General features: G+C 42.0%; 1 protein-coding gene across 5 annotated transcripts in view; it reads right to left on the bottom strand.

Annotated features, from left to right (window-relative positions):
* The window catches only part of LOC136831316 (acid ceramidase-like), a 182,331-nt gene that overhangs the window by 74,805 nt on the left and 92,971 nt on the right, over positions 1–14,555 (bottom strand). For 4 of the 5 annotated variants that reach the window (XM_067091513.1, XM_067091515.1, XM_067091516.1 and 1 more), the window contains one exon: positions 10,680–10,774. The exons of the other annotated variant lie outside the window; for it this stretch is intronic. In XM_067091513.1, coding sequence (XP_066947614.1) covers positions 10,680–10,774 — 95 coding nt within the window. The remainder of the gene's footprint in view (positions 1–10,679; positions 10,775–14,555) is intronic. 5 annotated transcript variants of the gene reach the window in all.

The following is a 14,555-nucleotide window of genomic DNA, read 5'->3' as shown; positions in this document are numbered from 1 at the left end:
CTTTCAGACCAGGTGGGAGGGTTGTTGTAACTCCTCTTCCCCCGCCTCTGAACTTTCCCATTTCATTTTGGCGCCTCGTTTTCTTTCACTCTGCTGAGTCGCTTCGACTGCATTTTCCTGTCTACCTTTCATCTAGTTGTGGACGCGATACAAGTGCTCAGCTGCTGTTGTCTCCTGTCACCAGGTGTTGCTAGGAGACAGCTGTCTCCTCTTGTCACCAGAAGACAGCTGTCTCCTCCTGTCGCCCTCTGGCAGAAGAAGAGTTTGAATTGGAGGATCTTCAGTTTGATCAGTGTTTGCAAGTGCATTTCGATGGAGAAAGAGGAATAAGCTAGCAGACAAGGATTTTGAATGAGTAAATGATGAAGAGATTGGTTAAACAATCGACTGAGTCAACATAACATCAGAATATGTAAAACTAGGTACAGACACATTATTTCTAATAACACTGTCTATACCTATTTAATTAGTCCTATCAGTACTATCAACCTGATACTAGGTGCTGATGACGGCTGAAGTTGCACACGTACCGAAAATTAACGTTTACCAAAACAATCTTTCCGCTAACAAATTATACAAGACTATGAACGTGAAAAACGGAGAGGCAGGTGATGGAGGGCACAGAACCACATCACCCTGAGAACCGACGCGGTTCTCTGGCAGTGGACTTCTTCCTCAGAATCCAATTGTTGCAAGGCAGCCCTAGGCTTGGGCTACAGACTGGCAAGGGCACCAACACCTTACCTCTTATGACGGAATGTGAAAATAATAGCACAATGGAAGGACTCAGAGAGGTTCCCTAACCAATTCAGACAAACCTTGAATTGACCAAAATAAGGTTTACGTCCTGTTCTAAATTCTCAATACGCTTTTCCTGAACCAAAAGGAGGGCAGGAGGAGGAACAAAAGAGGAAGCCTCAGTACTAACTAAAGCATTAGCAAAGGAAAAGCCTAGACTGAGTATGGATACCTACAGAAGACGGACCTGGAGAAGGGAGAGAAATGACAGGTTGATAACCCAATCTAACTAAATGCTTCCCAATCTCTTCCTATACTAACGAACTTAAGCAGAAAGTCCTTTGAAAATCCCTACTTCCTCACATCTATTCTGAAGATCACACTTAAAATCACTGCAGCCTGCATAAATAGTGTGTATCTCCTCAAAAACCAACATCCGGCTAACACAGTAATTATTCCTACAGAACCTGACGTTCTTCGCCTTGATTCCAATGAAGGCATCCTTGGAACAATAAATGTACAGCACCATGATAGCAGCAAAAAGCCATGAAATACCAACAACCTATACTCAATGGCAGCAAGGAGAATTCTGAGAAGAGCTTAAACATTCAAAACACACCTGATGGAGAAGAGGTGAACTAGAGTCATCCAGGCATCCATTCAATCTTTTGTTTGAATGCCGGCTCGCCTATTGGCGTGGAGATGTAAGCTAAGTTTAACACTAAGTAAGATTCATCCCAAATAAAACTTGTTCAAAGGAGAGAGGTTGATGACTGACTGTCAGCCTTCTGTCGACTTTTCCACCCAAAGTGTCAGCTGTAAAAACCAGGGGACTGGTTGTCTGCATCTTTCAGGATGGCTTTCTCCAGCATTACCCTCACCTCTATAGACAGGGTAAGAGCTTTGGGCAATCCTAGAAGAGAGGCCAAAAATAAATCAGCATACTAGAGCAAGGAGGGTAACAGTCCTTGAATGGTAGCTTGTAACTCACCTGAAAGGACATAGAATACCCAGGTCTCTGTCTTTTGTTGATACTACATTGCTCACTGGCATGCCAAACATCCCACTACTTGTGGCACACAGGAATGTGGGGATGCCTACCTCAGCATTCATATCCTATCTTTTTCTTAGTCTCCCTAAGGGCAAAACCTCAAAGTGACAGTTGATAAACCTGAGAGGACTCTGGGCCCCTTCGTAAGGAAAAGGTTGAATTCCCTGTCAATGTTTTGAGGAGAATTGTGCCTCCTCACAACCCAATGCTGCAGTAGTTGCCCCATAAGGGTTGGCTACAGATCCCTTTAAGGTCCTGGAGGACTTGAAGGAGACTGCACAGTAGATCATAGTTCCAGCCATCAGAATACATTTTCTCTGCAAACAAGTCATCCTTGCTCTTTGCATCACAAAGGAAATTTTAACACAAATCCACTCCTCAAACTATGGGTGGTTTTAGCCAAACTTTTTTTTAGGATAGGTTACAAAGTGAGTCATAGGTTGTTAAGACAAAGTTTGCCCACAGGATCACTGATGGGTGAGAGAGGCGAGTCAGTGCCTTTCCTCCTGATACCTCACCAGGTTTTTGAAAAAACACTCCAGCAATGGTGAACTCAGAGAGCGTGTTCGACCAGAGGTCATGTCATGATTTTGCCTTGAAGGCAGCCATGGCTGCCTGACTTCATGGTTTCTGATTCTTGCTGTAGAGAAAGAGTACTTTTGCTCCATGGGGATGATGTTCATCAGCCTGAAGACTGATGAGTCAACCTAAAGGAGAGTAGCCTCATAGCTGCCCTTCAGCACACACAACTTCCACTGGCATGTCAGAAGGGTAGGGGAAGCAGCTTGTTAGATCAGGTGGAGCCCAAGAATATCTTCCATAGTGCAGAGCACTGTTCACTTGATCCCAGGCATCCATAACAAGTGGATTGAAATAATAATCTTTCAAAAGTGCCTCTCTAACTCTTAGTCTAGTTGCCAGTCCTATATGCCCTGTACAAGACCCGGAAATGGTAATTACTGTAAACTTTTTTTGCAGGAATATGTTGTACAAGCCCCACAAAGCAAAATGAGCTTGGTTGCTATTTATGCAACATTGATCATTTTTCAGAATTCAAGATGGCAGTCGCCACCATTTTGAATTTTCAGTATTTTTCAATTTTCATTATTTTTTACTTACATTGTCATGTAATACCACTTTTTGGGAGTTTTTGAGGGCGGGGAATCCATTTTTACAATCAGTTTGAGGATTAACAGTGAAAATGTAGGTCATATGCCAGGTTTGATTTCTAAAAAATAAAAAAAATATTATAATGCCCACGCTGACCACATATTAATTTATGCTTTCTTGTTTTAGAGCTCTGCATTCAAGAAACAAACCTAGAGAACTTCCAGACAAGACTATGAACTACCATGGCAGCAGCAGATGACAAGTGTCTTTTTAGTCCTTGCAGTGGAAAAGGGAAATTACAGACCTTTAAATCAGTGGCTGTACAGAAGATTATTTCTACAAGCAAAACAAAACGTGATGAACTGTTCATATCTCTTTCACATTGAGATATTAGCTCACAAGTCTTGCTACTGTTCTTACAATTCCAAAAGCAAAAATGCTGAACAGAAGAAAAGAAAAGGGGCACTGCCTCACACTGGTACTTCCAAGCGGATGCTGAAGTCACATTGTGGTGACTTTCAATTCAAGTGAGTCTGTCTCTTCTGCGGGAAAGAGTGCTTGCCAAAGGACCCAAAAAAATCCTGGTAGATGGGTACCAGTTAGACAGTGCACAACTGTAGATAGAGGTAGTGGTATTTCTTTTAAGCAGCAGATAGAAAACATCTGTGATGAGAGACAGGACCAGTGGGCCCAGGAGGTAGCAATTATAATTAGTGGGGTTATTGACCTATACGCTGCTGATGCACAATACCATATGCATTGCTACGATCGTTTCCGTGCTGTTCCTAAAAAAACTCCTTTTACCACAATGCCTATGGAAGAAGCAATGAAATCTGTCCTCTAGGAAATGGCTCATTATGTAACAGACATCGACCACATCAGATTTGTACTCGATGTACACTGCTGCCTCAGGAAATATGTCAAAGAAACAATTTGTGTCCAATGTCAAAGCACTTTTGGCAGGGAACTACTTGTTTTGCACATTGAGGGTTGTGACAGTGTACTTGGATTTGAGACCAGCCTTGGAAAGGTAATCAAACTTGTGAAGGTATGTCATAACCAAGGAGATGATGATGAGGTGGATAAACTGGTTAGAAAGATTATGTTCGAGGTCATGGCAATGCCAAGGCCTGGTGATTACAATCTCGGTGACTATGTGTATCAGAATTAGTTCAAAGTACCAGCGAAACTCTTCTTAAACTAGTTTCCAGCCTTGTTTCAGATGGCTTCATAACGAAGCAATCATTAACTTTGGCCCAATGCATTCAGCAGCACATTGGTGGTGCCAACAGAAATCAGACCACTCTTGGGTTGGCTGTGAAACTACACCACAAACATGGAAGTTCTGAGCTCATCAAGACTCTTAATGAGCATGGGATCACATGCACCTATGATGAAGTACTGCGTTTCCGCAAGTCAGTGGCCAAGTTTGTATCAGACAACCAAGCAGATTACCACAAGAAAGCTGGCCTAAGTGCAGACATTGGTCCAATCTTCAGCTGGGCACAACTATGACTTATACATTGCAAGCCCAAATGGAATGAAGACCACACATGCTATGGTCATGGAGTTCACACAACACCCTGCCAGCATCACTGAGACTGAAAATATTGGTGTGATGCAGCTTACAATCCCACATCTCAGAAAGAATGAAGCTAACAAAACAGGCTATACAGACAGAACACTATACCGGTCCTTCCAAGGTGAATCCACCTCACCTTCTTTCAAAGAATCTGCCTGCAGATGAGTTACAGCTTCAGTCAGCAGCAGTTACATTCAGTCAAGAATGAGATGCAGCATGGCTTTCACAAATTCATTGTAGTAATAAGCCAATCGAGTGGGCAGGATTCAATGCTCAACAAGATCGACTTGAAGGGAGCTCTGTCCAAAAGCTAAAGACACTGGTTGTATTTGGTCCAATGATTGACTCGCTGCCTGCTCATCCAGACACTGTTCTAACTACACTTGTGCATCTGCAAAAGTGTCTCACTACTTTTGGCATGCAGTACATTCATGTGACGGTTGACATGCAACTCTACCAGTCAATGTGTTTAATCCAGTGGAGTGATCCTGAGCGGTGGAGTAATCTCATACTTCACCCAGGGATGATGCACACTCTCATGAGTTTTTTGGGTTGTATCGGGACGCTAATGAAGGCATCTGGCCTGGAAGTTCTCATCAGTGCAGCATTTGGCAGTATTAGCAGTATCATCAGTGGGAAGGTATGGCCAAATGTCCTGCTGAAAAGCTTCTTTGTGGATGTTCCAAAGACATACCAGGAGCTGTCTGACTACCTGGAAACTGCTAGAGAACACCCAACTGGGAGGCTATGGGTCGACTGCCTCATTAAACCTACACTCCTGGCACTAATGTTCCTTTGTGCAGAGTGAAATGGTGACCTCCTCCTCCTCCAGCAATACTGCCTGAAGAAAATGTTGCCATATTTTACTGCAGCCAGTCACTACAACTATTTCCGCTACCTCAGTTGGTATACACGACAGGTGGAGAACCTTAGCAAAGATGCCAAAGCAGACTTAATGGCAGGAACACATGTCTGTCGACACACAGATGGTGGAACAGCTGTACCAGCAGATCAATTTGGCAAGCAGACATACATCAAGAGAGGGAAGGGTGCAGGAGGCATGAAGGGCATATTTACAAGCCCTGAGCAAGTGACTGCATGGATTAACAGTTTCAGTGTGTGTGCCCATCTTGACATCGCTATGGAAGATATATACACAGTAGTGAGACAGGTGATAAGGAAAACCCATGTGGTGAAAAGGACAGAGAATCGACAAAGAAACACAAGGAGGAAAGTGAGGTAAGAAGAAAACTGGATGAAGATGACAGGAAAAATCTCTGCTGCACTGGATAAATGCACCCATACAACATCTGCAATGGACTAGTGGCTCCTGACACAGTGAATGTGCAAGATGGCCTTGCCATTGGGAGGGAACAGAGTGAACAGCTCTCTGCTTCACTAAGCAGTGACTTTCACAAGCCCATAAAGAAGCGGGTTAAAACAATGGAGGTACTGAAGAAATCAGTCACTGTTAAGGGAAAGACCATATATGATCTGGAAACACTGTTCAGCCGTTGGTTGTGGGACAGCAACGTAACATTGAGGTTGCGGACATCTTACAGTTTGAGCTTAGTCCAGTTCCTCCAGCCTTAGTTGATGAGTATGGCTGCCTTAGAAAAGGAAACAAGGGTGTACTTGTAAAATATTTAGGAGTCTTTGCCACAACTATCTGCACCAGATGTGGTTCTAGTGGATGCAGGTCAGCATTTGTTCCATGTAGTCTGGCCCGTCGCTGGAACTGCTCGTGACCTGGCTGAAAGCTTCGGTGCTTGCCTTGCTCAGTACCCTCCTGAATCCAAGAAAATGGTTGTGTTTGACCAGTATGATCAAGGAGTTCCATGTTCTAAAGACCATGAACGTGCAAGAAGAGGAAGGTCCAAAGAAATCAGGCTAACTCCCAACACTCCACTTCCCTGTCGAGAAGCAATTCTTCACAATGCTCATAACAGCTCAACAACATCCTGTGTGGTTACACCCTTCCAAACAACATCCAGTTTGTCAACAAGATGGACTGTATTGTCACTCATGCTGAGGCAGATGTTACTCTCTGCAGCTACAGGCTCAAGGCTGTGGCAGATGATGCACAGACCATCCGAATCCTCAGCAATGACACGGATGTCTTCATTCTGCTGGTGTACTGGACATCAAAAAAACAGATCACTGCCAAGATTCAAATGGAAAGATGGAATGAGGATGTCTTGGATATCAATGAAACTATTCAGAAGTTAGGACCCAGAAAGTGCAGCCAGCTTCTTGGAGTACATGCCATGTCGGGCTGCGACACAGTGTCCTACCCCTTCGGGAAAGGTAAAATCTCAGCACTTAAGCTCCTGGAACTCGATTTACCTGGTCTTGATGGTGTACTGGGACAACCTGGTGCAACCAGTACTGAGCTCAAAGCAACAGGAAACAGTTTCTTCCTGGCACTGTATGGACAGACAAGATGCTCAACAATGAATGAAGCACGTGTACGCTTGTTTACGAGGCAAAAGATGCCTCCAGCATTAAAGAAACTGCCACCAACTGATGCAAACCTGATGCTGCATGTCCTTCGAGCCCATCACAAGAAACTCAAACCACTGTGAAGTTTGGCTGGAACATTGAAGGTTCCGCAGTCACACCAGCAGTCTCAACTGCACCTGTTGCTCCTCAAGGACTTTTGGACATAGTGAGTTGTAGTTGTGTAGCACAGGGCAAGGCATACAGTAGTACATGATGCAACTGCCACAGTGCAGGTCTTTCCTGCACAAACTATTGTAAGTGTGAGGGAGGAGATGCATGCCATAGTCACTTCATCAGCAAGCAGGGAAATGGACAATTCGACGAAGGAAACTTTGATGATGATCATCATTACGAACTTGATGTTGATGTGTTGTAATCATGCATACTATCACATGTTCATTATTCACAACGTTAGAATTTATTTGCTAAACTATATGTGTTCACGATGCCATAGTAAACACTCAACTTATTGAAGGCAACTAGTGATCAGTTGATGCTGTCGCACCTTGCCTGGTGTTACTGAAAGTGCACAATAGCACTTTTTGGTATAAACTTGATGATCAAATGCTTGCTTAAACACTTCATCATCTGATTAGATGTGTTATTTTATTAAGGGTTTTTTTTAGTGTACACTTTATGCATGAAAAAACTCATTAAGAGGTTTGTTTAGTGTACACTTTATCTATGAAAAAACTCAGACAGGGTAAACTTCACTTTATTGGAAGATCTGATTTTGTTACAATTAAAGTTTTTATTTGATATTTTGATTTTTTTGATTATTTTATCATCAAAGCTCACAAATAATAACTAAATATTGTTCTCCACACTCCAAAACCCTTAAAATGAGATATTACACGAGTCTGTGCACAGTCAAGGTAAAAAATATACTAATTGTGAAAATCCAATATGGCCGTAGCAGCCATCTTGAATTCTAAAAAATGCTCAAGGTTGCTCACTTAGCAACCAAGCTAATTTTACTCTTTTAACCCAAAAGAACATATTTCTGTAAAAAAAGTTTACAGTAATTACCATTTCCGGGTCAAATTTTTGGCTACTTGACTATCTGCCTGCATGGGTTCTGTAGAAGGACTCTCACATCCGTTAGTTACAGTTTCCTCTTCCATGGGAGAGGAAAGCAATATGCCAACCCATCCTGTGAATCAGAATAGAAAATGTTCAGATCTACAAGGATCATGTGCAGAATCACATACTACAGGCTTCAGAACATATCACAAATGATTTTAACCACTGCCTCCTGACTCAGGCATTTCCTTATGACCAGCTAGTATTAAGCTCCAGGGAGCAAGCATGAGTGCAGTTGTGCATGTACACAGCATAAAGAGAGCTAGAAGAAAGTCCCATTCTGTTTGACAGAACAATCTTAAGCATAACAGTCTCCATGATATTTGGAAGTGTCATGTAATAGAGACCTGTCATGTAAACCCTTGGTTCCCAGAGGCAGGTCCTGGTGAACATGAAAGTATGGGATCTACAGGCAGCACTGACTCTCTCAGTTGTACCTCGCAAGAAGCATGATCAGCAGGGAAAGAGTCCAGGGCAGTCCGACACTACTGGGAAGAATGGGTGGGAAGACAAAACACACAAGAGATACACAATCTTTACAGCCTTCCAGTGAAAGTACCTCTCAAGAAGCATGATCAGTAGGAGGAATGTCCAGGGCAGTCTGATTCTCCTGGGAAGAATTGGTGGGAAGACAAGACACTCGGGAGATACACAATCTTCATATACTTCAAGTGAAAGGCATTCTTATGGGACTACTTCTCCATACACGATGAATGAGGAGCAGCAACAGCAGGAGGGGGAGGAGGAAATGGGAGAAACATTTCCAAACAACTGGTCCAGAGAACAGGAGTGATTTATGTTGACCCTGTTCTGGGAAGACTGGCAGCTGCATGAAGTCCTATAGGACTTCAAATCAAGAAGAGTTGGAAGAAGTTGAGGAGGCAAAAGAGGAGGAAGATGATTGGTTCAAGGAAAAAGTGGAGGAGACAGAAGCAACATGATAGCATTCCCCAGCCTTGCAATGGCTTCCCCTGTCACTGAATCACTCCTCTACAGCACAGGACATAGCCAACATGAGGTTCTGGGAGGACACAGGCATCACAACAGTATACAATGTCTCATCCCTCCCCCCAAAAAAGATACCTGTAAGATGACAGCAGCAACATCAGCACCAGTACACCACCCACCAGTGGGGGCGGTACAAGAATTGTAGACAATGGCCAAAGCCAACCACAAAAGTAATGAGACAGCAGACCACCATCCTTTCATCACAAAGAACAGTCAGAGAGCCTTCATCAACTCTGGAGGTCCAAAGGAAGCTCCAGAAATTCAGCACAGCAGGGTAGGGGCAGTGATACCACAGAACTGCTTGATGAGTAAGTGAGGTAAGCTTACTGACAAAGCGAGAACATTGCAAGAGAAGAGGGAGGAAGGAAAAATGGCCAATCACAGTGGTCTCTCCCCAGACCCTCCAGCAAAGAGAGTGAAGGGAGACTACTAGTCCTAATGAAGCATTAGAAAGATTCTTGCTCCTCTCCTATGTGGATAGAACGTTCTTGCTCCTCTCCCATTTGGATAGAACTTTCTTGCTCCTCTCCCATTTGGAACTAAACTGAAGTCACCGGAAAGCCAAGTACTCTTGGAACCCCTGCCAAAGAGGCTCCTTGGAACAATCCCAGCTCCTGCATAAGGCACTAAGTTTTTTTTTTTTTTAACGTTAGTTTAACCAGACCACTGAGCTAATATCAACTCTCCTAGGGCTGGCCCGAAGGATTAGACAAGCTATTTAAACTCTCTAAGAATTTAATTATAACGAGTGACTTATGTTAATCTGAGAATTAATTAAGTTAATACATACCAATCTATATCACAGGGGTAAAGGAACCAGCCACATACACATACACTTCTGGAACAGCTGCTTATTGGTCTGACCTAGTTTATGTCACAATCACAGAAACAAGAACGGATATACAAAAAATATTTGTGCAACCAAACAACAATCAACAAAATACTACCCAGAGTGAAAGCCAGTCTTAGCAACCTTCAGAGCAACAAGGTGTTAAACTTCACAGCAACCAAACAGAAAGTGAGAAATTGGCCAGGTGAGCAGCTGGGACTTTACCACTCACTCAACATGCTTTATCTTCTAACTGGTGCTTGTAACTGCTATATCTGTACCAATTATTTTCTGCCTAACTGCTCATATTCACATCCGTTTCCATGTGCAAGTGGCCTCAATTAATCAGATCTCAAAACCTTTATTTGTAATAATTTCTAAAAAAAAAAAAAGCCATGAATCTCAAAATACTATAAATATCATGAATTATTAATCAAACAACTTACACACAGAATTTTGGGACTTGTCAGTCCCAAGGTGTACAACAACCTTAAATAGAAGTAGTATGCAGTTGAAAGTCCCCCAAACCAATAGCAAGAATATTATTCACATAACAAGCAGAGGAGAGCAGTGTCAGTGGAAATGTTGAACAGATTCCATGTTGAAAGTAAAAATTGGGTTTTTTTTATCTTCACCCTCTCCAATCAGAAACTGAAATTCACCATATAATAATTATAAATTTATAACTTCCCTTAAAAGTGCACACCCACTGCATAAAAAAGATCCAGCAACTAATTAACACTAAAAGTGAAAACATGAAGAGGTTAGCCACTTACCTTTGGCTATGATCTTTGAAGAGAATCCACTCCAGAAGTCCCATAAAACCACCATTCCAGCTGAATCTTTTGTTCAATGACAACGAAAAACTGTCCTATCAATAAGAAAGGAATATCACAATAATCATATGAATGCTAACTGAATTTTCTTACAAAAACAACAAAATTATCTTTTAACACAAACCCATCTGTTTACATGAGTCTGAGTGGCCAGCACTCCAAAACACACATCACATAATGAAGCAGAAGGTGGCCCTGTAAGTCACATCCAAAACCCCAGCGCCACCAATGACTGACAGTCAGTGCCAAAACCCTGCAGAGCCAATGATGAATAACTAACAAGCATGTATGTACAAAAAGGTATACTTCTAATACACAACACTGAGTACCTCCAAGCTTCCCAAAAACCACAACCAGGTTTTAAAAGCAGTAGATCAAAAAAGGCTACCTATCGATTCAGGACAAAATATCCCCCGCACAAACCAGAGGAGTTTATACTCTGCAATAATTGTATTTAATCTCCGCACCATGAAGATAAACCAAAGCAAATACAAGATTACCAAGCCATTGAGTGACTTCAATATCTTATCCAAAGATAAATTTTTTCCAAATTTAAAAGTTGTAGCCATTGCTCATATGTCCAGTGGCTTACCTTCCATTAAGGATAGAAATTAGCATGAAAAAGTCCTTAACCAAAGACCTAATGAAAAGGACATTACATTCCTACTCTTTGGAAACCTCGGTTTCCAAGTCACTAAACACAAAACCTTTACATCAGGTTTAATCATTTTAGTGCAATTCCAACAATCCTTACGGACAGTACTGGACCCCCAAAGGGTTCAAGTTCCTCAAGCCCTAGTGACTCCAGGCTAGGAAAAGATATCGTTGTAGGTAAGGGCCTAGCCCAAAACTGTACTTAGCCCAAAACAAGGCAAAGATAATTGCCTTGTCTTTAGCAAAGCCTACCTTATCTGACTAAGATTGTGGCTCTCTCACTCTTTAGTTGTGTCTTAGGCTACTGTGAAGTTTTCATAGAAACTTTTAACAGGGAGCTAGTTCTAAAAGGTTCAAAGGTCGACAAAATAACGAACTGAGGAACCGCATACAAATTCCAAGGTAAAGTATGTAGCAAAGACCTGGGAAACTCCACTTTAACACCTTAAAAAAAGATGTCTTTGTCATCAGACAAGCCTACGGCCAAAGTCAACATGGCTCTTTATCCTTAAAGGCTTCAACCAAGAAGTTTCCTCCTGCTTCAGAAACAAAAGAAACCTAACCATGTTGTTTATCGAGGTATCGGTGCTGGAAAAAACCCTTAATTTGGGACCATGACTTACACCCTGACCACTGGTGTTGGCAGAATTGATTAATAGATTCTCTCCCAGCACTGCTAATGGCATTACTGGGAGATCTCCCCTTGAGCTCACCAGAACCATGGGCCATCCACACAGTCATCTGTAGCTTGTAGGATTGTGATGAAACCTTTCATCTCTCGATTGCTTGCGTCACCACCGAAAGAAACTGGAAACCCATCCTGCCCTGGTCACCTGGGGTAATCAATGCCAAGATACAACTCACAAAGTTGCCCTAATACACTGATGCCTTTCTGAAACCTAGCAAGAGTAGGAAAGGTATTACAGTCTAGACCTAACCAGGAAACAGCTTAGTGTCCCTGCCCAAGCTTGAGGACCTTGCACTGGTCAACAAAAACTCAGCAAAAAGACGACTCCCCTTAGTCTCTAACAGATCCATAACAGGGACTGCCCACAGCCCACTGTGTACAGCCAACCTCTGGATGTTAAGCAAATTCCATTGCTGTTACTTATCTCAGTGACAGAGTACATCCACTAAAATTTTAATAATGTATAATTACCTCCAGTAAGGTAATAGCTCAGGATGAGGTTAATTGTGTTAATTTGATCAAATAATGGAAAAAGGGGAAGAACATTTACATTAGTGTTCACTCCTCCATGAACATAAAATGGTTGATATCATCTCTAACAGGCTTACTCTATTTGAGTATGCTCTAATTGCCCTATATGGCATAAAAGTGTCAAACTCATTACCTTTAAATAAGGTCCAGTCTGCATTTAACCACCCTGAGAAGAGAAAAGCCTCAAAATAGATATTTTGCTCTCAACTTAGGTAGGTTAGGACCAAAAGGCTAGTATCTTCAATGCAAAAGCCAGCATTCCACAACACTTGTAATTCTCTTACCATATCACAGGTCCTTGGGCTACCAAGAGATGGTTAAATTGCTTCAATAGGCTTTTACTAAAGACTCAAACAGCCTTGGAGGCAAAAACTAAATCCATCAAGGTTCCCAAAAAGAGTAATAGTGTACCAGGTACCTTAATTACACCCGACCTAAAGACCCTCTGTGGTCCAGGTTGTAAGCAATGTCTAGTATAGCGTTACCTATAACATAGGAAGACAAAGACCTAAAATCTCTAATACAGGCAGTCCCCAATTATCGGCAGGGTTCCGTTTCTGAGGGTGTGATGATAACCGAAAATCGCTGCTAACAGAAAATCGGCAATTTTCGGCGATTTTCAGGGATTATTGGCGCCGAAAAGCGCTGAGTTTCGGTTATCGGCGCCTCTGTTAGGTATGTATCGGCACCAATACCCAATTATCAGTGCCATAAGTGGAAATCGGCGATTTTCAGCGCCGAAAATTGCCGATTTTCATCACTAGACAAGCCCCATCAAACCGGATCGCTATTAACCAAGCCCACCATTAACCGGGGATTGCCCGTAGCATTTGGGGTAACTAGGAAACTAAGTACTCAATGAAGTTACCTATGGAGGTGCATGCTCAGGAAATACCTCCAGCCCAACTCAAGAAGAGAGAAACTAACCAGTGCCTCTAAAAACATTAGTACAGTAGTTGAACTTCTTGCAAACTTGAGGATAGATCCTCAGTCCACACCAGACAAACCTCACTCTACCACAAGATGGTTATGGTGTCAACATGAACATTGGAATCATGTGGAAGCTTAGAAAACTTTAGCATGTGGAAGTTTTAGATGAACTTTCTTATGAATGAGTTCTAGGGAAATGCACTAAAGAGGCAATAGAACTCAAAATGAATCCTCCTAAGCCACAAAGGTGCTATTAGGAATTTCCTATATTCCTTGGATCCTCTAAATTTGATAAGTGTCTCCTCCAATCATAAAATGAGAGATGTAAGGGTTCATAAGCAACTAATATTGATGAAAATGCCAGCCAAATCAGTCAGAAGACCTGTAAGTGGAAGTTAAATATTGGTGACTTTCTGTTCCAAGTCATGAATATGCCTATATTCAGATTTACAGAAACTGACATAGTTGAAAATTCAGAGCCATTCTGTAGGCAGAATACTATTCCTCTTGTTTAGTCCCTTAGCACACTGTTCCTATCCAGAACAACCCGAGGAAATGCCACAATCTTCCCTGCTTCTGTCCAAAGAAGGGTCTTTTCTATTCTGAGTAAAAGGAATAAACAATAATGACAACATTTAGTTAGATAAAAACATTTAAACATGTCACAGGAATTTATATAATGCATAAATACAAGCCTACACATATGTATATATACCTACGTGTATAATTATATATACAGTACAGTATACCTAAAGAAGGGAAGATGGTCTCCCAAAATTCTAGAACTCCCATGATTGGGCCCCAGACCCACACTGAGGCATCTAAAGGACTTGATCCTTCTTCCCATGAGAGTTTATGCTAACATTGAATCTGATAAGAGACCACCTGTTGACCCATATTCAGGTAACAGGAAAGAACCCAACTCTGATTCTTGCCAGGTCAAAATACTTCCCCAAAATCATATACAGTAACCTTGATGAGAAGACCTCTGCTTCACTAAAAAAAAAAAAAAA

This window comes from Macrobrachium rosenbergii, chromosome 48 (genome assembly GCF_040412425.1).
Source record: "Macrobrachium rosenbergii isolate ZJJX-2024 chromosome 48, ASM4041242v1, whole genome shotgun sequence".
In the NCBI taxonomy this organism is placed as follows: Eukaryota; Metazoa; Arthropoda; class Malacostraca; order Decapoda; family Palaemonidae; genus Macrobrachium; species Macrobrachium rosenbergii.
The sequence above is the reverse complement of the archived record's forward strand: the minus strand, read 5'-3'. Positions and strand labels throughout refer to the sequence as shown.